Raw genomic sequence first — 27,926 nt, forward strand, 5'->3', positions numbered from 1 at the left:
TAAACGAGAATCTGAGGGAGGGCGATCATTTTGCGCGAGAGCAGCAAGACTTTGGAACTTAGTTCCCAATTTTTTTTTTAAGACAAGGGAAAGTGTACATAGGTTTAAAAGTTACTGAACTGATTTTTATGCGTCTAGTATTCGAGACATTCATCATTTCACTTTTTTTTAGCTTGTACATGTACAGTTTTAATTTTTAATATAATCATAACAATTACAATTTCCTCAAATGTGATTGGTGCATAAACTGGTGTATTTTGCTCTAATTAATCTGCAATGTTGTCATCGGACAGTGTAATCGGACAGTTGGCTGTGATTGGACACCTGTAATCGGACAGTTACATTAGCCAATCTTTTTAAGTCCTCGTCACTAAATCCATCAATAATAACATTGATCACAGTCACTATAGTAACCATTTCAAGAGACTGACTTTGTAAAATTGCGAAGGTTGAGTTTCCAGTGACTGTTTTGAAAGAAACTTAACAGCCATTTTGCAAGCTATTACCGTGATTTATTCCTAATTACGATATTTACAAATGACTATTAAAAGCTATTTTTCAAATAGTTCGCGGTCGTCCGATTTTGTTAATCACTCGTATGATTACAGACCGAATTGGACGACCCGATATCCTATTACCGTTATTAGTCGTATCTATAACAAAATTCTCGATCGTGATTGGTTCTCCGCGCGCCTATTTGTCACGTAATTGGCACGCGATTACGTGGGTGTCCAATTACAGGTTTCCAATTTGAACTTTTTGTAATTGGATACCTATATTTGGATACCCACGTGATTTCCACGTCAACTACGCGCGCTTTAATGGCTTCTTTAGCAATGTTGCTACAGTTTTTTTTTTTAAGCTTATGAAAAGCGCTACAGACGTTTCCGCTCAAAGGAACTTCCCAAAGACATTTTCAATTCCGAAATTTGTTATAGATACGACTAATTAGTAATTGGACCTCGTGTCGTACAATTCAGGGAGTAATCATGCTCGTATTTTGAAATCGGCCTCACCCTTCGCGATCGTCCGATTTTAAAATTACTCGCGCGATTACATCACTGAATTGTACTCCACGTACTCGGTCCAATTACTATTACTTATAATGTAATAATCAATTTGTCTTGTAGCTAATCTTGTATGCTTTTTCGACCTTTATTTCTACTAAGATTTAAATCATTTTACATAGGTTTTGATAGATTATTGTATATTTTAAAGGGCCACAGGGGCCACAAGTTTATTATCTGTATAACTACTACGTGCTTTTGTCCTCTATAAATAAACATTGATTGATTGATAGATTGATGATTGATTTATTAATTAATTGAAGAATTTAATTTCTTCCTCGAAGAACTGTTCTATTTAGTTAATAAATTAATAGCTAATCTCTTCACTCGTTTTGTTTTAGCCACTCATGTTAAAAATTGCTTTTGTGGAAATGACTAATGGCCTCTTGCCGTGAAGTCTAAATGCAGTTTTACAAGAGGTAATACGAGATGTGCGTAATACAGTGCTATTTATTAGTTGTTTTTTTTTTACATACCTCGTCTTCAAAGCGTTGTGCTGCTTCGCTGAGAACTCAATCACAAATTTATTCAATGAAAATGTTTTTCGCCATCTGTAATAAAAATGTTGACTACAAGTAATGCGGCGAAAAACAGTAAGACATGCTTTTTCTATGTTCAAAATACCGCGTGCCTGAGGTTTTTTGGACTAAAATTTCCACTTTCCTTGAAGGTTTACTACAAAATTGATAGTTTTATAGTCTATATTAGGCCAGTTGTCGACGCTGATCATAAACACATTGTCTCTAATCAATGTAAAGGGAAATGAGCTGTTTTCCTCCTCTTTTTAGCTAATTGCAAAGTCTCCTGGGAAAGAAATTGTACAAAATCCTTTCTCGTGCTACATTTTTCTTCAGGTATCTTTGCACATACATGTATGAAATCGAGAAACATTTGCATTTTACAAACAGTTTGAATGTCTATGGTAGAAGTAAGAAACTTGCAGCCATGCAGCTAGTCTTAGTTTAAAGGTCTTTGAACCAGCTTGTAAATCCCTTAACTTTCAAACCGGGCTGCTTTACCAAGGAGCTTGAATTCTACCTTAAATTTAACCGGGAACATTACCTATAAGAACACTCAGAGCATTATCTATCTAGAAAATTCAATGGCTAGCCTGCTTTGCTACGCTCATAGTATGATGATTATTTTCCTGTACACCTGCGTGAACGAAATCCCTTTAACACTGACACGGAAGAACAGAATGAGCCACTTTCAGATTGGATACAACTTCTTCCAGAATTTCTAGAACAACTTTCAAGTTTCTAGCAAATTCAGTTATAACTGCTACTTTTTCTCAGGAGAAATATTTCTTTTATCTGCTGTCCCAGCAAGTTCCCTGAGAAAATCTCCCAGCCATACACCCACCAATTGGCCGGTTGAATGTGAACGCAGGGCCTAGTCTACGCCTTCAGTGGGGAAATGGTAGTAAGGTTGATTCACAGGGGCGGCCACCAGACAATCGAACACAAAATTTTCGAAATTACGAAACATGCTCTGGTTTAATAGTTACAAGTTCTAGTCAAGTTAAACAGTGACTGTTTTGTGACCCAATGCTATCAGTGCTTCTGAGCAACCCACGAGTCGCAGGGCGTGACACAGTTTTTCAATCGTTGCTCCCTGAGGGCCCAGACTTTGCTTCCATGCTAAAAGCCCCTCGTAGCACTTGTCAACAACTTTACAGTTTCTGTTGTCTTCATCCAAATTTCTAATGGTCATCTCATTCATTGACAGGTTTCGCAGAACGTGTTTCCAGTTGCCTCCAACATAGGGACTTATGTATAAGCAAAGACTCTCGGTTACCATTCCCTCAACGTGGCCACAATATGCGCATCCTTCGTCTCGTGAAGAATCTGAAAAAGAGTCAGTTAATGGTTAGGGAGATGTGCGACCTACATACTGTATTGGACAAATTACTAGAAGGCACTGCATACCAGATCGAATTGCCATATACCCCCACATGTAGGCGGTGTGATCTGGTAAATAGTGAGCTGCGAGTCCATGTCAGGAATGTTGCCCGTCATTTTTGTTAAGGATGATCTCAAGACAAACGGACGAAAACAGCAACAACAACGATCTAAAGACCGATTTACAATATATACACTGATTCCAGAAAAAACCGGAAGTCGCACAGAAACGAGGCTTAATAGCCCTCGCGGTAAATATTCAAAGCGACATGGCGAACGAAGAAAAGTCAATCTCTATTCTGATGACATTCCCGGCGTCAGTGTGAGCTAAGAACAGATTGAAAAATTGACACTTAGCCAATTGAAATTCTGGCTTAAAAGTCGCCGTATAAATGGTAAAATAAAGGAACTTTTGGAAAGATATGTTTGCCATCCTTCGATTGTCTCTGCTTCTCCAAGTCTTGGGTGTCTGACCTTTTATCTCCCTGCAGTCTGTTCTGCACTTAATGTTTTCAAATTCAGCCTAAAAAACTATGAGGTACATAAATAATGGGCAGGCTCCCCAACATCAAATACAGGAAATTGGCTCATACAGTAATTTATCTGACACTACTAATTCTGAAATATTAAACCTAAAAGACAGATCTTGCTGAAATATTAAGCCAGTAAAAAAGGATTCAAAATTAATCAATGGCTGTATTTAAATCACTAATGTCCTTCCACATTCAACATTGTTTTTAGGAAACATTTTTTGTTTACCTCAGAGGCATGAAAACTGATTAATTCCTAAGTTGATTGAAGCTGATAGGTATTCACATCTGTATTCACTTCTAGCTTCTTTGCCAGACTCTGATGCCTCGCATCTTTTCGCTCTACACAGAGATTCTTCCTCAACTTTTGTGCAGGGGAAAACCGAGGGAACGGCTCCCAGTTTCAATAAGTGTACTCAGTTTAAAATCACTTTGCAAGAAGTGCTCAGAACAACAGCAAATATTTCCTACCGAGGTGAAATAGGCATCTCCCCTTTTCATAAGTATTTCCCACTTTTTCCTTCTTTGTTTATCTGGCTTGTCCAAAGGAAATTCAGTCGTGGAAATGATAAATTAGGTCGGTTTTTGCTTCGATTATTAGAGTTTGCAGCCGTACAACACTTGTGTCCAGCTCTTTTCCTTTTCCTTACCACATTTGCTCCTGACAAGTTGTTCTAACCTACATACATTCGAATTTTTTCGTTCTTCTCCAACATTTTGACCGCCATTCTGAAAGCTCGAGGGTTATTAAGCCTCGCTTGCATGCAACTTCCGGTTTTTTTTTTTTTTTCTGGAATCGGTGTATTCCATTCAAATGTTCTAATCTAGACTGTAGGTATATATTTCTCTGTTTATCCTCGGTCAACTGATGCAACATGAATTTATTTTACAATCTCTTTTCTTACTCGTCTCCTTTCGTATAGACTAATAGTGTCGCGTCGCGTTGTGTCGCATCGCCTCTCGTCTTATCCGCTTTTTGGTTTTGGCGGTATTTTCGTTTCGTTTTGTTTTGTTTTGTTTTGTTTTGTTTTGTTTTGTTTTGTTTTGTTTTGTTTTGTTTTGTTTTGTTTTGTTTTGTTTTGTTTTGTTTTGTTTTGTTTTGTTTTGTTTTGTTTTGTTTTGTTTTGTTTTGTTTTGTTTTGTTTTGTTTTGTTTTGTTTTGTTTTGTTTTGTTTTGTTTTGTTTTGTTTTGTTTTGTTTTGTTTTGTTTTGTTTTGTTTTGTTTTGTTTTGTTTTGTTTTGTTTTGTTTTGTTTTGTTTTGTTTTGTTTTGTTTTGTTTTGTTTTGTTTTGTTTTGTTTTGTTTTGTTTTGTTTTGTTTTGTTTTGTTTTGTTTTGTTTTGTTTTGTTTTGTTTTGTTTTGTTTCGTTTCTGTTTTGTTTCGTTTTTCTTATTTTTATTAAAAAAAAAAAAAAAAAAAAAACGCCAACTGCATTTAGTCAAAGTTCGTTTAACTTATCTCCCCAAATTGCCAGATTTCAATGTTCAGTAAATGTAAGGGAAAAATCAATAATTTCCTTTTTTTTTTTAAATTTTGGGTGGGGTGTGGGAGGAGGGGCAGTCAGTATTTTTGTTTCCTTTTTCCCTTGCCAGATAGCTAACGGGATAACTGAAAGATAAAACGATTTCCGATTACCAAAACGTAAAACAACAATAACCTGGAGATGATATTCCTTCCTGACTGTGACTGCCACGGTCTTCATCTTCTTTTAGCACTCTAAAGGTCGCGCTACCAGCAATCGCACTAGCGCTACAGGAGGTACTTTCGCTTCTGCTGCCTTCTGCAGTGTTTTGCCGGATGCTCTGCCGCTATACAATCAAACAATGCCAAATAAGATATGGAATCTCGAAGGCTTGTTTACCAATTCTCCATGTCATCTCCAAGCTAACCCCCAAAGCGAAACTTAAAATTCACAAGGAGAAATCCAAACATTTTATGGCCAATTAAAGGAGTTCGACTTTTTGTCTTTGTGACCCTGGCTAAAAATCACGATATAGCCTAGTCTAATCGATAAATTTAGTAACAAGTACTTAAATTTCCCTACCCTCAAAGGCGTGAAGCCTGGATTCACGTAGATGGAATATTCGTGGTCGTCGCCGCCGCCTTCCTGTCGAAACTTTACGATACAAGAAAACCCGTTCACATCTCGACCGTCCTCTGGTTTCACAGCAAAATCACAGGAGTCCTCTGACCGAAAACCATTTCCGTTGGCTCTCTCGTAGTTGTATACCTGTACAAGTGATAAAACGCAACGACCTAGTCAGGGGTTAGAGCATTTCTAGAAAAAGGGTTATGATTGCTGCTATTAAAGATTGTGAGAATAAAGATATCAAAGGAACTTACAACTTATTTGTTTGTTTCTCGCTACTCTCAGAGGCCTCAAACAAGGGAGATTTTATATTGGACGTGTGAGTTCATAAGGGGGAATCGCAAGATTAATTCGCCTGAGCTAGTGGAATGTCCTAGATAATGTGTATGAAAGGGGCTCTGAAGTAAATCTGAACCGAACGATTGGGCCACTAATTCTCAGTCCACACTTTAAATGTCTTCCTTCTGCCAACTTTGCCCCCGAGTACTGAGCCATAACCTTCTTGGATACATGTCCTGCTAAGATCTCAATTTTGTAGTGTTGGCTACTCTATTGGTAGGTTTTATTCCTTCCTGTGTTTTGTAATGTTTAGCATTATAGCTTAAAAAAGAGTTGTAAAATGTGCAAGACAACGATGTGAAAGAAGCCAGGAGTAGATATTTCTCCCATCTGTGCCAGTCGTTCTCATTTTCAGTATGAGATGTTTTCACCAAAACATAAAAAAAAAATAATAATAAAAATAACAACAACAACAACAACAACATTTACCATCCCGGATTATACGTAGGGGTAGTGGAGAGGTAGAGCGACTTTTTTGCACGTTTGTGAGGTTAGTCTAAACTAAAAAAGATCTTCTATCTGCTATCTATCAATCGTGATACCTAGGTAAAAGCTCCCTTTTTGGAATAAAAGTTACAGTTTATACCTGCGTATCGTTGGTCTTGTCCAATTCCCAACCATCTTCAAGTTTGGTGAGTTTCACTGTGATCGCTGTGTTGTCCTTGTACATTCTGAAGGGCTTCTCCTTGGCTGGCTTCGATCCAGGAAACCGTTCTCTATTTATCAACTCCACGCGCTAGTGAAAAGCAAGACACATATGCAAGTAAATGGCAAATACAAAAGTGTCATAGCAAATAACTACTTCCATTGTATATACAACAACAAACAACTTCTACAAAAAAAGCTCCGGTATTCTATCTACTGAACCATTTAATGTCCCATCCATCCATTCCTTCTTAAAATCACTAATTAACCATGCATGCATCCAATCATCTCCTCATAAATTGAAAGATAACGATGATAGATCTGTCGGTGTATACATATGAACTGAGCATGAATTAGAACCACTTAATGGATCCACAATCACTCACGACATGCATATTTTAGCACTCTAACTTAACTCTTCAATGTCGTTCAACAGATCACCTACCCTCTTAGAATCCTCGTTATCACTGTAGACGTAGAATCGTACATAAATAAGGTCGCTTTTGGGATTCGGCCTGCTGGAAAAAACTGTCGCTCTCTTCCTCCTTGGCCCGCCACAGCAAAATATGCTCCAGAGAGAAAACGTCTTGGTTTTTATGCGAATAGAGTCATTTTTCACCGTAAACCAGCACTTGGACTGACTGCTATTTTCCGATTCATTGGCCACTCTCTCCCAACCTAAGCGACCTGGTAGCAGATTATGATTTAATGTCATTAAAAACAATCACTGACAAGCCTCGGTAATGAGTTTGTGCTAGTGCTCGATGCTTTTCCTTTGTCTTTACTTACAGGTAGCTAAAAACCGTGCCATGTCTTTCCTTAGGTCTATACCTAAGCCTATGCCTGTGCCAGTTATTTCAACTATTGTGGGGACCTCGAAATTTAAATCTTCTTTTGGTATGTATGGAAGATTATGAGCGTTCATTCATGACATTGTTGACAATTAAAGAGAGACTTGTTATGCATCCCAACTCAAATACGTTTTACTATTGGAGGAGAACGTGTGAAGTATCATGAGTCAAAACTCATGAAGTCCTTAGGATGAACAGAACTCACTAAGGCTGTGTTCACACTTGCTACCCAAGCACTGGTGCCTGGACACCGCCACAAAATATTGTTTCGTTCAGACACTGGATAGTTAAAGTGATCAAGCACCATTTACCATTTAGTATCCACGAACATAGCCTGACTCACTAGGAAAACAACCAGTTTGAAATTTCGACTCGTACGTAAAACAAACAAACTACCTTTGACTTCAGCAGAAAACTTACCACATCTGTAGACAGTTATCCATTCCCTTTTAGCCTCGCTCAAGCAAAGGCAATGTGGAACGATAATTTCTACTGGCCTTGAAAAATGAATGTCATGAGGTCCACATTCAATAACGGGAGAAATAAGAGTCTTATCGGGTGCTTCCGGGATATTCCGCAACAATGCTGTCTCGTCAAAGAACACTCCAAAGAAGACATGTTGGTTTATTCCAACGGGAATCGCACCTCTAGGAACGATTATGCGTACGTCAGAGTCCAATGGTGCACTCAACTCTCCACCAATACAGCTGAACGTAGCCTCTAATTTTGTGATGTATTTTGGAAATGACGTGGGAAGGTGACTGCGTAGAGTTTCGTTACTGCAGTCTGGTGTACCCTGCTCTGCCTCATTTTCAATCTGTGAATATAAAAGAAAAAAGTAGTAGCCCATGACTAAGGCCCGGGTCGCACTTAATTAATTAAGACAAATTACAAGTTTGAAAACTGTCAGGTTACCATCATCAGTTGACCATGCCAAATGTGACCTACTTGTCTCTGCAAAGGACAAAAACTTGCCCAAGGATACAAATCTTCAAAGAAGCCGTCGTCCTGCCTGGGAGCAGTGTGTGTGTCACCCATATCTAGTCATGATTCAGGTTTTCGATCAAAAATTTCCCTTTTGGGATAACGTCTCAGATAACCCTTAAGATAGGCAGGAGAGGTACAGCACAGGGCAGTTGTTTTGGGGTCACCATCAGTACAATGATGTACAACTGCAGCAATTTTAGCATCAACATGTTTGTCCTTGAAATGCTCGTATTTACGTCATGAAAGAAAGGAGAATGACTCTCTGTGTATCATTAGCTGCACCCATGTTAAGACGATACAAATAGAAAGCGAGAAAAAAAGCAATTTCACGTTGATTCATGGCAACCTGTTCTGCAATTCCCTTTGCATAAAAAAGAGGGAAATATATACAAGAATGCTCGCGTAGTATACAGTGACTAGTCTGACAAACACTGAAAGGGTTTTCCACTATAGATTGATGTCACAGACAATTTTGTCCTCAAGTGCGACCCGAAACTGCAACGTTTTAATCGTCTTGGACAACTTCTAAGACAAACATTGTAGACAACATTTTACGACATCGGATAAATTGTTTAAGCTAAGTGCGACCAGGACCTAACATGCAACGACTATCAAGGGTGATGCCCTTAAGTCGGTTGGAAGATATAAGATATATGTTTGCATATTAGACTCAAGTGCAAGTTGTTTCGTAATCCGTCTCAATATTCCCAAATCTTGAAACTACTTACTTACAAAGTTGACTTAAACTTTCAAAGTTAGTTTATTATTACTTTACTGACTTACTAAGCTACCAGTTTGGGGTTTGTCTTCAACCTGTAGAAATCATCGTAGACAGTAGCAAAAAGAGCACTAAATATATAGCAACAATGTCTTTTAACCTGGAGACCTGGAGATCTAAAGCTGGACCGGGAAGTGTCCATTATTTCAATGCCAATCAGTGTATCAGCCAGATTTGATGGATTGCGTTGTACCGTATTTTCCTCCGTCGTGTGACCCGGTAGTTGTCTAACTTCATTGGGTGTTATCTTTCTTCTAAGGCTACAAAAAGAATAAGTTCAAAAAGTTGAAAAGTGAATAAACAGCAATTGTAAATCTGCCATGATCTTTTTCTTGCAGGTGCAAAAGCCATGCCGATAGAACAACGATCATAGCTCTTAATAGTACTAACCGAGCAGAAAAAAAGGTCTATATTTTCAAGCATTATCCTGGACAAACTTGCTCAATTAAAAACCGTTTTATTACACGACCTGTTAATTTAAAATTATGAAATAGAATACGAGTACCTTGTTTCTATCGAGATAAAGAAGCAAAAGTAAACATTTGGGAGAGAGAGAGAAATGCTATGGGAACACGAGGAAAAAAGAAAACCATTTGTTTACTTTGATCATCAAAATGTAAATTCTCTTTGCTTATCCCATTATTATGAAAAACAGCTCCTGCTAAATATGTGTTTCTGTCGGGTTTAAGTACTGATAAAACTACTAGCATTCTATCACGGATGCTGTTCACTGATTTGCTACGCTAATCACTATTCTGTGTTAGATAGTTAGTAGCCTAGCAGTGTGCGCTTGTTAACGAACTGGCGGTCACTTCTTTGCGTTTTCGAAGTGTCTTTGAAGATGATTCAGATAAAGGTTTGGGCGACTAGTAGATTTATACTAAAACAGTCACATTATTCGCTCCTGATTTCTACCTGTGATAGTTGACTCGGGCTGCACCTTCGTAAACTATCACGAAATAGTAGTCTCCATCTCGTAATCTTTTTGTTTTATTTAAAGATAGAAGCACTCGTGTAAGTTTGAGAGAATTAGAAAAAAAGCCGTGGAACTCTTGCCTGTAGGCTCGTGGTCCCACAGCATTTCTTATTCTCCCAAACTTCCACTCCTGTTTCTATTACTCGATGGAAGCACGGTACATGTTTTCTATTTCTTGATTAAAAACAGCCCTAAGAAAATATAATACGCGCGCTGATTGGTTTAAAATCCTGTTTCTATGTATTAAACAATTAGATTATGAGCTCGAGATTTCTTTCGCGTGATAGTTGACGAGGGTGCACGCATAGAAATCTCGAGCTCATAATCTAATTGTCTTAGTATGTCTAGTAGTCGTTCGAAACTTTATCTAAATCCTCTTCACAGACACTTCGAAAACGCCAAGAAGCGGCCTTCATTTTGTTAACAACGGCACACTGCTATGCTACTCACTTTCTATCACAGATTATATAATAACCCAAGCTATTCTCGCATTTTGATTGGTTCTCGCCTATGATCTATTAGAGGACAGACGCACGATTGACGTCATCATTACAAAGCTTTTCCCTCTGTGTTATAAAATGGCGGAAAGTTTTGAGAATTTAGATAATATGACACATGGCTGGGCAAAAGATAAGGTACAAAAAGTCTTGTCAGGGCATTGAACAGGTACGAGAAGCATAGTCTAGCAGGAAGAAGAAAGATAAAGCCGTTTCTTTTTGAGAAAATGACTCAGAAAAAATTCTCGAACAGTCTCAGTTAGCAGTCGAGCGAGACTAAACAAACACAAAATTGGTCTTGGGAAGCCGAGAGCCATTGCTTTATCTCGAATTTAACAAACCCAATAAACAAAATGTTTATGAGATTAATTTACTTAAAAATTTCAACTTTTCTCAGTCTCAAAATAATTGTTGACACACTGATTGATGTCAGGAATGAAACATCAAAACCGCTTCTTAAAATCAGTTAAAATATACACATAACCTTACTTTCCGATGCGAAAGCTCCAATCCGTTTCAGGACACAGCAGCGGGCAAAGTATAGCTCACTACAACTCACGGCCAACTGCATCGCAGCTAAAAGGTGTCTCCGACACTATTTCAAACTGATTTGAGAATCACAAACCACAGAAGACACAAATTTCCACCATCACTAACTCTTCTTTCATTCAAAACTCGAATCGAATAATGGCCTCCAGGTTGACCGCAACCGCAACTTTTCCAAGCATATTTATCAACTCCTACAATATTCAAGGTAACGTCCAAGCTTTTCGGCTCACAGGGCTGCTCTGATGACAAAAACTGACTTGACTTATCCAGCATTTTCTTCATGATTTGTAGATTTCGCAGTTGAAATCTGCTTTCCTACTATAAGTTTTCATTCCACGAGAAGCGACTTTCGAGTCAAGTTTGACAGTGGCGTGATTTTCCCGGACCAATCACAATTCTTCGCTACGCATAGCAACCAATAAGATTGTAGACAATATGTCACGTCAAATAGTTTTTTTCGTATTTGCCAAAGTGGGAAAAGGCCGGCTTTGTAGTTATGTTGAAAGATTTTGAAATAGAAAAAGCTTTTCCTGTAAAAGTTTGTTTCTTTATCGTATAAAACAAATAAATTCCATGTTACCGCGCGTCTTTTCAGTAATAGATCACAGAAGACTTCAAAATGTGGTAAGAAAATTCGTGACACACTCGGCTATCGCCTCGTGTGCCACTATTTTTTTCTCACCACATTTTGACTGACGTCATCTGTGATCTATTACTGAACAGACGCACGGTAACATGGAATCTATTTGCTAAACAGATAGTGAGTAGCGTAGGTAATCAGAGAACGGCATTCGTGATAGCACGCTAGTAGATTTATACCAAAATTCGATAGAAACACGGTACTTGTTTTCTAATTCTCAACTGTTTCATAGTAGTCCGTGTTCTCGTTTATATGCCGCGCTTTTGCCACCGTCCTATTGTGCCTCTGCTATATTATTCTTTGCTATTCTATACTATTTCATTTTTTGCTACTGTGCACTAACGAACTTACAGATAGCGTTTATGTACGAGAACGGGGAGGACAACAATCAGCGTAATGAATACAATGGATCCTACTGCAATGGCTAGTAAAAATCCGAACGCCTGGTTTTTAGTGTCACGCGTCTCCTGTGTTGTTAAGTAGGGCGTATCTTCAATTTCTTCTAATTCTGCAATAAAACAACAGCATTAGCAAACTGAGGGGTGAATCCAAGAAATTGAAATGTAACCGTACGTTCTCCTTAATAAATATATCGTACCTCGAATAATTTAAAGTTTTGAATAACAAATTATTTATAGAGAAACATTCTGGAAGAGAGGCCGTGTGCTGGGGAAACCTAGGGTACTTAATAATCCGCCTATTGAAACTGATTAGATTAGTAACGATCGAGGAAATACAGCATAATTTAACACACTAGTCTGAATCGCCCACGTTAAACATTTTAAGCATGTGGCATTTAACGCTGAAAGCTTGTCACATTGGCACAAAACCGTATGTTGCTTTAGCGTTCCCTAAAAAAAAAAACGACACAAGTGCATGTAAATAACTTTCATTTAGGCTCCGTCCACACTGGGTCCAGGAAATTTGAAAACGTCGTTTTGACTCTGAAAATGCATCAAATATTTTCTGTCCACATTATGCTGGATAATTTTTAAAAAGCAACAATCTCCGGTCATTTTGGATTTGTGTTTGAGGAAATCTCGGACAGAAAATCACATGACTATCGGGACGTCACCATTTTCTAAAAGTTTCGTTCTCAAAATGATTTCCGTCATGACGAGTGTCTACGTATTATCATTGATATTATTGGCACAATTCGCACCATTCGCACCATTCGCACCATTCGCACCATTCGCACCATTCGCACCATTCGCACCATTCGCACCATTCGCACCATTTGCACTATCCACACCATTCGCACTATTCACGTCATTTGCACTATTTGCACTATTAAGACCATTCGCACCATTCACATTATTCGCGCCATTTGCACTATTCGCACCATTCACACCATTCGCACCATTTGCACCATTCACACCACTTGCAATATTTGCATTATTCATGCACTATTGGCAATATTCACACTATTTGCACCATTCGCACCATTCGCACCATTCACACCATTCGCGCCATTCGCACCATTCGCACTATTCACACTATTCCCACCATTCGCACCACTGGCACTATTCGCACCATTCATACCATTCGCACCATTTGCACCATTTGCACCATTCGCACTATTCACACTATTTGCAATATTTGCACCGTTCGCACCATTCGCACGATTCACACTATTGGTGCAAAAGAAACTAAAAAAAATTACATCTTGCACTTAGGTTTTTAATGGCTATTAAATTTAAAATGTTATAGGTAGACTGTGTTACAGCCTCCTTCAAAAGAAAAACTCAGAGAGAGTGTCTACGTATTATCATTGATAAACCTGCTCAAGGTTAGCGATTTATCCTAAAATATGTGTATATGTTCTAAAACTCTCGCGATCGAGCACCAAAGCAAAAAAACAGAAACCAGCGTTTGAGTGCGAAACCTAAACACTACAGCCTGCTCGAAGGCTATGAATTTTATCGGTCGCGGTGATAAAATATCCACAATGAGAAAGTTGTTACACTTTAGGAGTGAGATTTAAAATTTTAAACTATAAAAGCGAGATTAACGCAGGGTAATCAAGATTTTACGGCGACATAATTTTTCCAGGAGTGGTCTCTCCGATTTTTTTTCACGGAAGGCGGCAGAAGAATTGAAATAAAATGCCTTACCATAGTCACAGTTTTTTCCGTCCGATTTCAAGGCAATTCCTGTTGGACAGGCGCACTGGTATCCTCCTGGTTTCAGAAGGCAGAGATCGCTACAAAGTCCATTGTTTCGAGAACAATTATGAGGACCTGAAGATGGATAAAGGGATGTAACAAAACACCTTACTGACCTAATAATTAAAAATACAGTTTTACACCTAACTCTTCATTTTTTCCTTTACAAGTTTATACATATTTATAAGAGGTAGAACAACACCTAGGTACCTGAAAATATCAAGGACGGATCAAATACATGAATATCCATTGGTTTTTTAAGGCCATAAATTACCGTTTCCTGCTTCCTACTGCTGAAATTGAAACGTGAAATGCTCTTGGTATTCCAGTCTGTCCAGTATAGCATGTCCTGATACATCGCTAGTCCATAAGGATGGATATTAGCTACAGGTGACACTATTAACCGTCTAGATCTTTTTCCTCCATTGAGGTCAAATTCCTCGATTTTGTCTAGTTTGGCATCAGCCCAAAACAGATGGTTTGTCGCTTGGTCGTAAGTGAGCCCATTTGGCCAGCCAAGATTTCCTGTTACAATGGTTCGTCTTGCCGAACCGTCCATCTCAGCTTGCTCGATCTTTGGAATAGCACCCCAATCTGACCAAAACATCACACTGGAAGCAAAAAATAAGTAAATAAATAAATAAATAAATGACAACAACAAAACAAAACTAACAAATTTACATTATGTACTCTAAATGGTAAGTCCAACATTGGGATAACAATGACGTATACCTACTTTTAAAACTTTGGCGTCGAGAATCAAAATGACATTGGTAGTCTTTCAGCTAACGATATAAGCGTTCAAGTCTACCAAAGATCATAGAAAGTCAATTCACTGTGGCTGCCCTGTCCACATTCTTTGCTGTATAAAACCGACATTAAAAATACACTTAACTAGGCTTCGATGTGTAGCGACACGTTTTCGTACCTATAACTCATGTGGAGAGGTGTTGTTATACATGACGCCTTTTAGCGACGTTGTTGGTACAATGAACTTACTAATCAATGTGGTGTCACATCCTTAATATACAGGTTTGACCAAGCCTAAAAGCGGAGCTCCTGGGCCGGGTTAAGAAAACTGATTAAGCTAACCCTGGATAAGCGAGAGTTTTGATTTGAGTTGCAGTATGGTAAGGTTTTCTGTTTATGTTGTTTGGCCTTCTGTTTTGAGTTTGAATAACATCGAGGTCTTCAAAATACACAAAACAAAAGCAGTGAAAAACATTTCAAAAAATTATACTTCGGTTAACTTTTATAATCCTGGGTTAGTGTTAACCGCTTCCGAGCAACCAGGTCCTGTTTACAAAAAGTTAACCTAAATTGACCCCGCGATCCAATCGAAAACCTATACTTGGTCAGCGTTCAAGTTCAAGGAAACATGTGACCTTGATGAGCTCTAAACTTGAGCCTGCGATATGGTCACGTGATACTGGTCAGCGGATAACTTGTTTTGACAGGTGTCAACTGACCATAACATGGCTGTCCAGTACTAAAGGAGAACGCTATAAACTACGGCTGCATTTCTCTTTCAACCTATTGGCTGGAGTGTGGCCGCCATACTGCCCGAATCCGTCTCCGTCGTCTTCGTGCGCACGCGCCAACGAGCAATACCGCTAGCCATGATAACCATGAGAAAATCAATTCATGGGTTTCCTATTCTTTCCTATATGGGGTTTGGGGTTCTGCTTGGCGCCGAAGCTCCGCCGTTACATGAAATTTTTGCGACCCGTTTATTTTGCAATTTTGAGCTGCGCATATTTCGCGACACTTAAATTCCGTGATTTTGCGAAAACTTTGAATTTTGAATCACTTTAATTTCGCGCTTTTGAGCAATACACAATATGTTTCCTTGGCAATGTTACTTTAACATGATCTTGAATTCAGTAAACCGACTTTACCACCACTTAGGGCCAAACCACCCCCCAAATGTTTCTTCAGTTCTTGGGTATTTCACATTATTTCGCATTACTTAAAAAGTATTGACTCTTCCTACACCAAACTTGGCAGATGGGCAGGAGACCTATTGCCAATTATATTTACGTGAAAAATGTTAGTAAATGTCAAATTTGTGACGTCACAGTGATGACGTCATGTTTTTGCCACTTTTGAAGTTTTTAATATGCAAATTTTTTACAACGTGTTTGAAAGAGCACATCAAGGGGAGTTGAAACGTGAAAACATTTTGTCCATATCACAAAAATTAAATGAAATATGGCATTTTTAAATATGAAAAATAACTCAAATTGGAGCCGTAATTTTGTTCCAGTAAATGCAGCTATGTTGCACATGTGATGTGCGAGATGACTAAAGCAAAAATAAAGAAGAAAATCGGAATAAAAAAATTATCCCTCTAGTGTTATTGCGTTAAAATTAGTTCTGTTACGTCATAACCTGTGACGTCACCTGCTTTTTACTGTTAATACCATCCTAACAAAGGCGAAAATCAAATTCCTAAAACCACACGATTTTTGACAACATCAAACTTTCTATTTTTCTAGATTATTAGCCTTCCTAGAATAAAACTGAAAAAAATAAACCAGAGAGACTGACTTAACAAGGACAGTATGGTTAAGCAAATTCCGGGGGCGACAACAAAAAAATATTTAATATACCATATCTCAAAAAATAATCATCATAGCAAAAAACGGTTTCCGGCATTTTACTCCTCAAGTCAAGGCCTTTCTAATGATATAATCTTTACATCACATTTTACAAAAAATGAGAGCACGTTTTGGTGACGTCATCAATTATGACGTCATAATCTGACATTTTGTCACAACTTCCAAATTAAAATAAACTGGAGAACAAAAAAAGCTCATCTGCTAAACTTGGTTCAGAAATATATAAACCAAGCAAACATAGCCTTCATGAAACATTAGGGGGGGTGGTTTGGCACCTACGTGCACAGGTATAATAACGTCAAAATTAACAAAAACGCAACGGCGGGACAATATGTCAACAGCACATAATGTGAGTCCTTTGTTTTCACGTCATGTTATGTTTGCGCCACTTCTTGTTCGCGCCACTTTAATTTCGCGATTTTTTTCAAAATCGCAAAATTAACTTGTTGCAAAAAAATTCGTGTAATAGGTAGATATCACTGCGCGCAAAATCACCCATTTTGATAATTCGCATTTCAAGGAGACTGACTCAATTTACCCATTTCTCTCGGCTAGGACAATCGCTCTGGGCTCTTCAAGGCCATCTTTAATCAGCACTCTCCTACTTGTTCCATCAAGACGACCAACTTCAATCCTTTTGGTCCCTGCATCAGTCCAATATATGTTGCGTCCCACATGGTCGATGGCTAAGCCATCAGGTTCTTGTACATTACAGTAAAACAAAATCTTTACCGAAGTTCTGTTTAAAAAAACAGTGAAAATTCCACCATGATTAACTTCTGACCAGTACACTCGATCTTCGACAGGATCAAAGTCCAATGCAATTGGGCGCTGACTTCGACGTTTAAACAAAGTTTTAGAGACGTAATAGTTGACGTCTAGCGAAATATAATTCGTGGAGTTGTCTTCGGCGTCGGCAAAAAGGATAAACTTCTTCACTCCTGCAATTTGGATCACAAACACTAAGTCGTTTCTTTTACAAGCACTTGATAGAGCGGATTGCAATTGAGTGTCGTAAAACCAAAACCGAAACCAATCACTCACCAATTAGACTACTAAGCCATTCTCAAACTGTAGTAAAACCAAAACCAAAACCAAAGTAATTCCCTGATTACTTTCGACATTCAATTGAAAACCGCCCTATTCCTTATTCTATGGTTTTGCCTCGGTGACGATTGATTAAGCGCTACAAAGTGAAAATAATTTGAAATCAAAAAAATAAAAAATAAAAACACATCAGCTACGCCATAAAAAATAAAATGAACAAAGGTGTTCTCAAATTAACCTTCTCTTAGCAAAACACATACATCGAGAATTACGAGCAATGTCAGGGAATAGATGGAACTATATCATTTCCAGTACAGTAAAGTGCTCATAGGACATTAAAAGGAGTATCTTGCAAGGGAAAGATTACTTACTTTCTTCACATGTCTTGCCATCTTCCTTCACAGTCAAACCGGTTTGACATACACATTCGTAACCAGACGTTTTCGTTACACAAAAATGACTACATCCTACATTATTTACAGCACAAGGACTTGATGCTTGAATAACAAGTATAACGATATGTTAGATTTAAAGGCATTGGGAATATAAGAAAACCAAACATACGCGTTGAATTAACATGTGTTTTTGCTTCATCTTGTTATCAACACCCGGGCTAAGGTACTTTCTTTAGGCAGCTTAAATGTATACAACTACAGCTACTACGAGTATTGCATACCTTATCGATCTCTGACACACAAATAGAAATTGCCGGGCCTGTTGATTAAAAATTGACCCCGAATAAACTGGTCCCCAGCGCCAGGAGAGTTACATATCTGTTTACACTGCTGCAGTGGTATCTCAGGACATTTTAATTTATTTTGTTTCAAAGATAACGTACAATTTCACTGCTTTAGATTATCGCGGAAGGTCGCGCGAGTAAGTGGCCCAATCATGTGACTATGTCCTGTGTGAAGATTATAAGCAAAAATCATCGTTAAAAATTTCTGTATGCTTGAAAAGTCGAAACGTTGAAGTGGCAGTCTCGCTAAAAGCGGTCCAATCGACTTGGGGACCAAACTAATTTTCCCTCATTTTTTTTTTCAGTGAAAAGAGTTTGGCTCATCTGAATAAAAGAGCAATGTATTATTTTCCAATAACTTATTTTTGCTTTGCTGCTAGCCAAAATTAAATTTTGGCCGAACCAAGGTTGCCGACCGTGATCAGAAACATAAAACTCACCGATTTTGCGAAGCGTGCTACGTCCCCTAAAATACAGCTAACGGAGTTTCGTTTTCATACGAATTCTAACGTACATTCATTACTTTGATTGACGAAATGAGGAAATTTTTCGGAAAAATCTGAGCTTACCAGCGAGGCTGGAAGACCCCCTACTCTGAGACTTTTGTTCACCTACTAAAATTTAGCCAAATTTAAAGGGAGAAAATCTCAAAAGTTGGCTCTAAATGAAGGCAAAAAAGCAATTCACAGTAAATTTTTTACCTTAATAAACCATTCTATAAGTTCAAACCGCTGGGTATCTCATTGGCTTGCACGCGAGAGCAGATTAAAATCTGCCACAGTCAGTGTATTTACATAACTATCGCTCGTGTAAAAGCTCATTTCCATAACCCTTGTACTCGGTGAAAATACTTCTTCTGCCGTTCAGGTTCGTATGTTGCCCATCTGAGTAGAGGCAAATAGCTCCCTTTAATACTAGTATACACCGTAGAATCAGTTTAGAGGTGAAGGTTGCCTTAAAGGTGATCAATTCTCAAGACTTGCGAGACTCCAAACAGTAAATAATGGCGGTCTGCACAAATTAACCCTAGCCGTCCTCCTGATAAGTTCCTTGAATAAATTCTGCCGCAGAAGTAACACTAGGAGAAGACGAAAGTCTTAGGCTTAAAATTTTCCCAACAGTCTCCATATTTCTCAGTCAAAGTAATGAATGTACCTTAGAATTCGTATGAAAGCAACATTCCGTGAGCTGCATTTTAAGGGACGTAGCACGCTTCACAAAATCGGTGAGTTTTACCTTTCTGATCACGGTCGGCAAAATTCAAGTTAGGCTCGTAACAAAGCAAAAATAAGGAATTTGAAAATAATAAATTGCGTTTTTTTAATACATATGTGCCAAACCCTTTCACTGAGAAGAAAATGAAGGAAGATTATTTTTGGTCCCGAAGTCGAGTGGACCGCTTTTAGCGAGACTGCCACTTAAATACCTGGCGGTTGTTGGGTGCTGTCATAGGCTACTATGCTCATAGGTGTTCCGCCGTTGGTACTGTAACTGCGGAGCACTTCTCCAGAGGAAGCGTCCAGTTTATGAACCTCACGATGCGTTCTCCAAGCGGTAAAAAACAGGAAAGGGGCAATCAACACCAATCCAGATGGGTGTAAGCCATCTTGCTGAAAAAGTGTCTTCCTGTTGCTGCCATTATAGCTGACGGACTCCACTCTGTCATATCCTGCATCCACCCAAAAGATGCGTTTATTTCCTCTGTCAAGGTCGATACCATTCGGATAAAAGAGATATGTTGTCACAACGGTGACTCTATGATTTCCACTCAGAGAAGCTTTCTCAATTTTTGGATAGCTTCCCGTGTCACTCCAGATCATTAATCTGTAAGATCACGAGTTTAAATTAATACATGAAATTTTCGCCTACCTCCAATTGCAAGTTTACTGAAATCTGTGACTTGTGAACCTCTGCACACGGATTAACAGGAAACGCGTGGTTAAGTTAAATGATAGTTGACTGACTGAATACGTGCCCGGCTTTATTATTTGGAACAAAAAGTAACAAAAATAAAAACAGATCGACAGTGTACGTTCGACGGAATGTGTCGCTTACTCTTGAGAAAATAATAATGTTAATGCATATGATCTGGACCAACATTCTCTAACAAATACTGGAGAAGGTAATTCAATAGAATTCCATTAGCTGTTTTGCCACTCAGTTTTTCTGATTATTAATGCATCATTCCCATTGCCGGCAGAAACACTCCACAGTGTCAACTATACTAATGTCTTTAATAAGCCCCTATCTAGAAGTTGACACCAACTAGTGGGACAAATGGCAAAAAGCGTTAAGAGAGTAACAGTTTTGCGCACTACTGTACCCAATTTCGCAGTAAGCCAATCAGAAGCCTTTTCCACTGTCCTGATATCCTGCGATATCAAGTCACTCACCTGATATGGCTACGATGTCATGCTCGCTTGGCCAAATTTGTATACGGTAATATCTAATCGTACCTTTTATGATACACTTGGGGGGGCATATCTGGTTCGTTTGCTCTCGCCATGGGTATTTTGTCTTGATTACGTTATGCCACAATACGAACCATTGCTCGACGAAACTCGCCTGACATATATGCCGCTGAAGCGTACCGTGAACAATGTACGATTAGGTATAAATAGCCGTTTGTAATAGAAAAATTAAACTGCTCAGCCAGGGAACGTAGGCAGATCGCTAGTTTCTTTTCATAATGCATGTTTTATTTAGAAACTCGACATTTTTAAAGTGCTTTCGACCTCTTCGAATTCATTTGTTAAATAATACTTACCTGTTATCACGATTCAGAGCTATCGCTCTGGGGCGTACCACGCATACGGGTGCGGAGTAGTTAATTATAATTAATGTGATTGTACATACCCGTTATCGAGATCCAGAGCTATTGCTTGAGGTTCATCGAGGCTCGAGTTAATTAAAAGACCTTGGTTATTGCCATCCAGGTCTGATACTGATATGGTACCATGCGTCATATCGGTCCAATACAGCTGTGACACCCTCCAGTCCACCGCCAGCCCATCGCAAACTCCAATATCGGTGATAATTGTTGTCGTGCTTGCCATGTCAGTGCGGAAACGTTTGATGTTTCGCTCTGCTGTATCACTCCAGAATATGAAACCAAGACTGAAGTGGATACCTAGGGCAACAGCTGTTGATAAACCGGAAATTATGGAACGAACTTCCGCAGTTTTGTAGTCGATGGCTACAATGTCTGTGGTGTTTGACACCAGCAAGAACGGAGGACTCCATAAGGTGGCTAAAGACCAAAAATTAAGAGAAAATGTAATTGCGCAGAAGAACTCACTAAAAGTTCATCAAGAGTACTGGAAGATGAATTACAAAGGCTAATTTTAAAGGCAAATCGAAAAGGCTAACTGTAGACACTTGGGATTACAAACATTAAAATTGACCAGATAAGTTGACGAGGTTAAAATTACAAATTTTAAACTCGACCAATTTGAGCTACGAAATTAGTAACTGCCTGCAATTACTCTCTATATGCGGGTGCATAAAAATTAGTTATACGGCTTCCTGTAAAAGTTGGGAAAGTAGCCATGTTTGAACGCTAACGTTTCAAATGAAGATTACTTCAGGGAAGACTAGAAGAATATTTTCGCTTTAACGAGGTTTCATTTTATCGAGGTTTTTTCCATACATTTCATTATTTGCTGGGGCGAAGAATATTGTTTGTTATACCGAGGACTGTAGTTCAGCTGTAGTTCTATAAGTGTGAAAAGAATGCGAATTGGAGAGTTGCGAGTTGCGAGTTGCGAGTTGCGAGTTGCGAGTTGCGAGTTGCGAGTTGCGAGTTGCGAGTTGCGAGTTGCCAGTTGCCAGTTGCCAGTTGCCAGTTGCCAGTTGCCAGTTGCCAGTTGCCAGTTGCCAGTTGCCAGTTGCCAGTTGCCAGTTGCCAGTTGCCAGTTGCCAGTTGCCAGTTGCCAGTTGCCAGTTGCCAGTTGCCAGTTGCCAGTTGCCAGTTGCCAGATGCCAGATGCGAGTTGCGAGTTGCGATTTTCGATTTGCGATTTGCGAGTTGCGGTGTGCGAGTTGCGATTTGCGAGTTGCGAGTGGCGAGCTGCGAGACTAGAGTCTATGATTATTGGAGTACCAGTAAGCAAACGCTGTGGAGGCGCGGTGGCCTCATAGTTAGTACGCTTGTCTCCGAATCGAATAGTCTGAGTTCAAACTCTGGCTGGGGACATTGCGTTGTGTTCCTGGGCAAAGCATTTTACTCTCACAGTGCCTCTCTCCACCCAGGTGTATACATGGTTTAATGCTGAGGGTAACCCTGTGATGGACTAGCATCCCATCCAGGGCGTTGGGGGGAGTAGAAATACTCCTAGTCGCTTCATGCTACGGAAACCGGGATAAGCTCCGGCCTGATTGGCCACTTGGCTCGATTGCAGACCTTACCTTTTTACACTAGTCAGCAAGTACACCTTCCTCAGAAAAGTAATTTTGGCTGCCGAGGAATAGACAAAATTTTGCCAGGCACGTTACGATCGATCGTGATTTATCAATTCAAGTCAACCATAAGGTAAAATGTACACGTAAAAAATGTTGTAATAATCGAAACACGCAACTATACAACTCGCAAAATACCCTACTGACCCGTTCTTTCATTCTTTACTTTATCCAACTTGCCGTGTGCAGACATGGTTTTCATTCATTCTTAGAGCGGTTTTTGTGGCTACTGCTGCTAGGCAGCTGAAGCCAGAATGTCATCAAATGCGTAAGTAAGCAGTGTCCAATTTTCGGATTGTGTTCGGAACTATTCGGTGTCCTCTGACTGGTAGTCCGGAACAGAAATCGTCCGATGTTCATAGTCAGAAAATATTCCAAAGAATAATATCCATTTTCTCTCGGTTTTACACGAACGATAATTGAACGTCTACGGGTCTCGTTTCGGATTTAGACGACGGTACTAGACATCTAAATCTACGTATACATTTGATTTCGTCGGTAAAGTCGTTAGACATCACACCAAACTGTTACCGAACGATCAGCGAAGCTAAATCCTGCTTCTCTCGCCAGTGAAAGAGTTTATCGACTACGCGTGTCGAAAACGTTCTGTTGGGAGCTCGAGTTTTCAGGTAAGAGTACTCTGTATTTATGTGTTTAACCTATTTTGGACCAGTAATCAGGCGCAGCAGTCAAGCAATGTGCACGGTGTTTCTTCGTAAAAATATTTTAGGCTTCTAAGGCGCGGATAGAATTTTCTTCAGAAAGACGTTCGCGGAATCGCTGATACGTATGAGACGGCTATGTGATTTGTGCACCTCAGCATTGCGAAATGCTCTATATACGGGATCTGGTAATTCATAAACTTTTTTTTTCCTGCGGTCATAAAATGTTTCTCTCAGGAAACAGTTAATTCCCTTCGTAGATCAAAATATTGTCCTGTGAGACACAAACCTGAATTCATTTTGGAGAATAGAATCTATCCTTCGGGAAACGCGAATTCCCTTCGGAGAACAAATGTGTCTTTGGAGACACAAAAGTTTTTCTTTTGGGAAACGAAAATCCCTTCAGGTGCCTACAGAGAGATCACTGGTAGTAGTGAAACACAGAGCAATAATACAACATCCATGTTTGCTCGATGCTGTACATGCGAAGCAGATAGCTTGCTGAACACTGACACGTGCTTAAAAGGTGTGTACGCCTGTTGTTTAATTTTACAATAATACAGTATTCATTTGGGAAACAAACACTCATAATAAGAGATAGGGAACTATCCAGTGTGTCACTGAGAAGCTAGGCTTTTGAACTCACTGAAACATAGAAAACTGAGAAAGAAAAATCTTGCCGTTTCATTTATTAAACAATGGAGTAGTAGCTTTACTAAAAGACTAAAAAGTTTCTAGTAAGAGCAATTGTTTTGTCGCATACATATTAACATCATATTTACAATGTTTTATCATTTATCAGAGAGGCATTTTGTAGTGTCCAATCCCAGTCCTGCAACTAGTAATTAGTATTGTTTCATCTAGAGGAATATGCAGCACTGATTGGAATATTTCGGTATAAAACACAGGATGTGGAATGCAGACTGAGGGTAAAAGACAGACTGAGGGTAAAAGGCAGACTGAGGGTAAAAGGCAGACTGAAGCCGGGTAAAATGCAAACTGCCGGCTGTAGACTTTTTAACTGAATTGTGTCACCGTTTCCATCATTAAAAACTAACCGTAAACATGCAGGCTAACCGGAGTGCAGACTTTCACTACAGTTACCCTTAAATAATCCTTTATACGGTTAGCACTTGATAATGGTAATAACACGATATATAATTAATGAGACTGTAGTCTGCAGTCTGCAGTCTACCCCTGGTCTGCAGTGTACATTTCACTCTCAGTTTGCATTTTACTCCCGATCTGCAGTCTGCAATCTGCAGTCCACAGTCTGCGTTTTGACCGAGTGTTAAGGACGTTTGCGCTAATTGTTCCTGCGCAAATTCGCACGCAATGACTGGGGACATCAGTCCTTAACAATGACTTCAACCAGATGCTGCGCACTTACACTGTCTTGGATACAGCTATGAACACATTTTTAGCATATAGGTAGCATATAAAGTAATTGATTGCATGTAGTGAAATCCAACTACTAGGATATATATATATATATATATATATATATATATATATATATATATATACATACAATGTGGGAGGAAAAACACAAATAAACTACAAGTTCATCCCTACAAGCCTGTTTCGTGGTTGCCCACTCATCAGGGGATTTAATAAGAATAATCTTTACCACCGTTTATATACATTATAATTTACATATTTATACTTATGATACGAGTGAAAACAAGGCGTAACAATTCCTGTTTACATTAGTGTTATACTATTTAATATATAATCGAGAAAATTATTTCGTTGTGATTGGCTGAGAGCAGACCGATTTATCGTTAGACCTTAATTTGCATTGTAACACAAATTAACGCGCGTGCGTTCCCAATTTTCTCAGTCACGTAATAAATAAGTAATCGTATGAAAGCTCGAGCAATTAAGGATTTACACCACTCGTGATATTCGAAAATTCTCTCAAAATTGCACGATCCTTTAGTGGAAACACTAAGGTCCCGTCTACACGTATCCGGATATTTTTTAATCCGCAACTTTTTCTTTCCGGATACGGCTTCCGTCCACAAGCATCCGGCGAATTCGGCAGCGAATCAGGATATTTTTGCTACGTGTGGACGGAGAAATTTTTGAATCCGGAAAGAAAAAGCTACGTATTCAAAAAGATCCGGATACGTGTGGACGGAGCCTAAGTGCACTCGTATTCATACGATTGTACTTATCTATAAAAAGAATATATTTTTCTAAGAATATCGAAGCTGGCACTTTGAGCATACAAACGAGGCTGGAATCGTGAGAGAAGATATTATTTTGCGTGCTTAAAATTTTAGGCACAATAAAACTGTATGTTTTTGACTAATCCGTATAATAATTACTCCTTTCTCTAAACAGCAAACTAGCCCCCCACCCCCCCCCCCCCTCCACCAAAAAAAAAACAAAAAAACAAAAAAACAAAAAAACAGCTTCAATGCTAACAACGTTTCTCCAAGAAGTTATGTGTGCGCGTGAGTTGCCTGCAGTCTGGCTCCAAAATTAATTGAACGACAGTAAAGTCAGTGATAGGACAGATAATATGATGCTGTGTCAGCATAGCTAGTCCATATTACATTCCTATATTCTAAGAATATTCACAAGAATTTCGTCAGCGTAAAATCGGCAGAAAAATAGAAATATTCAGCATGGGCCGTAAAAACAGTATTCTTATAAAAAACAACAAAAAAAAGAGTGTACCGGTTTTAACCAGTTATTTGCACTTATGCTTTACATAACAATAAGGCAGAAAATGTGCAACGTTATCATGGGCCCTGTAAGTGAATAAATTATTTCCTAATTGTCTTAATATGTGCTTAACTGACGAGAAAATATGCAACAATGGTCGAAGTCACTGGCCATTTTGTCAACTTACCTGTACAAACATTCTGAACCACCGTTAGCACCACAGACAAAAAACACATCGTCAAGATCTTGACACTCATGGTAGTCTCAAGTAGTGCCTAAGAACAACAGTATTATGTAGCACGTGACCAGTGAGAAACATTTCACGGCCTTAAGCTAATTTGAAACAAGATTTTATAAAAGGAATCGATGCGATAAAATGCTTACCAAACCGGGCGACGCGACAGTACAAAATAGTAATCAAGTCCTTTTAGGTAATCGATCTTAGAGGAAGGTTCTTCAATTAAAGATTCTGCCAATTCTTCAAAGAAAGAGTTGAGCTGCCTTTCAAGAACTTGCAAGCGGATCTCAAAATGATCTTCGGCTTCTGAAAGCAGCAATGCGCTCAGCCAAAAGCCGGAAAGCGGCGAGATGTACAAGAAGATGACAAGATTGCTTTCATCTTCAGCAACCCGGCAAGCCAGATCTGCTCTATGGGGTGAGTCAAGCTTACGGCTTTATATATAAGAAAGTTGCAGTTTCTATATATAACAAGGGACTTTCCCTTCTCATAATGCCTGTTGCGTAAGAAATAGAAAACATGTACCGTATTTCTATCAAGTTAGAGAAACACGAGTGGAAGTTTGGGAGAACGAGAAAGCTTTCGTTTTCTCCCGAACTTCGACATGTAAAAGAAAACAAATAAAAGAAAACAACTTGTTTACTTTTATCGTCAAATATGTTGATTCTCTTTGCTCGCGCCACCATTACGTCAACAACTCGTGCCTGTTCCGTATTTCTATTGAATTGTAGAAACACGATTTTAAACCAGTCAGCGAGCGGTTTTTCTTTGGGCTATTACACCATATTGTTTATGCTCTACTGCCCCTTGAATAGAAAAAACTAATTAGAAAACAGTTCAACTACTGGGGTGAAAAAATCGATACAAGGGACAATAGAGTCACCAGACGTGAACATTCGCGTTTGAATCATGTGATGCCAGAACAAACAACACCGGAAGGCGTCACAATGGAAGCAATAGTCGGGAAAAATCCCTCGCTATCTAAAATAGCTTGCGAACAGGGTCCCAGCGAGGGCAGAAAAAATATATATATCTGACGAGCGAAGCGAGTCGTCTAGCTTGAAAAAAGAATCCGCGAGCCGTTTAGCGTGAACCCAAAAACGACACTCGGCTAGTTCGCACTAAACCCAACGGGAAGCCTGTTCGCAAGCTATATCTGAAACAGCATAGCCTGAGAACAGGCTCTCAGCAAGGGCGGAAAAAATATTCAGCGAGCGAAGAGAGCCGTTAAAAAAAAAAAAGAAAGAAAGAAATCCACGAGCCGTTTAGCATGAAATAAAGAATCCCCTAGCGAAGCAAGTGGGAGCGCGCTCTTTCAGAGCGGAAAAAGGCCCAATGTGATGCGGAGAAAGACTGACACGAGCGCTCCTTCCGCGCTTCCGGCGAGATTAATGGCTGCCAAAAATCTCCTCTCGACGAACTGAAAATCATCTTTTCTTTCTTTATTTTTGAGCCACCAGTGGTGTATTTT

General features: G+C 39.1%; 1 protein-coding gene across 1 annotated transcript; it reads right to left on the reverse strand.

Moving 5' to 3' along the window:
* Positions 1 to 490: 490 nt before the first annotated feature.
* LOC149096460 (uncharacterized) lies at positions 491 to 26,998 on the reverse strand. Its single transcript, XM_089280902.1, has 16 exons — positions 26,602 to 26,998; positions 26,405 to 26,492; positions 21,278 to 21,671; positions 19,848 to 20,245; positions 18,054 to 18,179; positions 17,174 to 17,576; positions 14,225 to 14,625; positions 13,964 to 14,089; positions 12,201 to 12,357; positions 9,288 to 9,447; positions 7,843 to 8,239; positions 7,017 to 7,258; positions 6,513 to 6,662; positions 5,543 to 5,728; positions 5,156 to 5,306; positions 491 to 2,914 (listed from the first exon to the last, which is right to left on the reverse strand). Exons 2-16 carry the CDS (start codon positions 26,472 to 26,474, stop codon positions 2,589 to 2,591), a joined length of 3,687 nt encoding a protein of 1,228 aa, XP_089137028.1. The 5' UTR covers positions 26,475 to 26,492; positions 26,602 to 26,998; the 3' UTR covers positions 491 to 2,588.
* Between the last annotated feature and the right edge of the window lie 928 nt (positions 26,999 to 27,926).

This window comes from Orbicella faveolata, unplaced genomic scaffold (assembly GCF_042242905.1).
Source record: "Orbicella faveolata isolate gen_17 unplaced genomic scaffold, um_ofav_v1 contig_48, whole genome shotgun sequence".
In the NCBI taxonomy this organism is placed as follows: Eukaryota; Metazoa; Cnidaria; class Anthozoa; order Scleractinia; family Merulinidae; genus Orbicella; species Orbicella faveolata.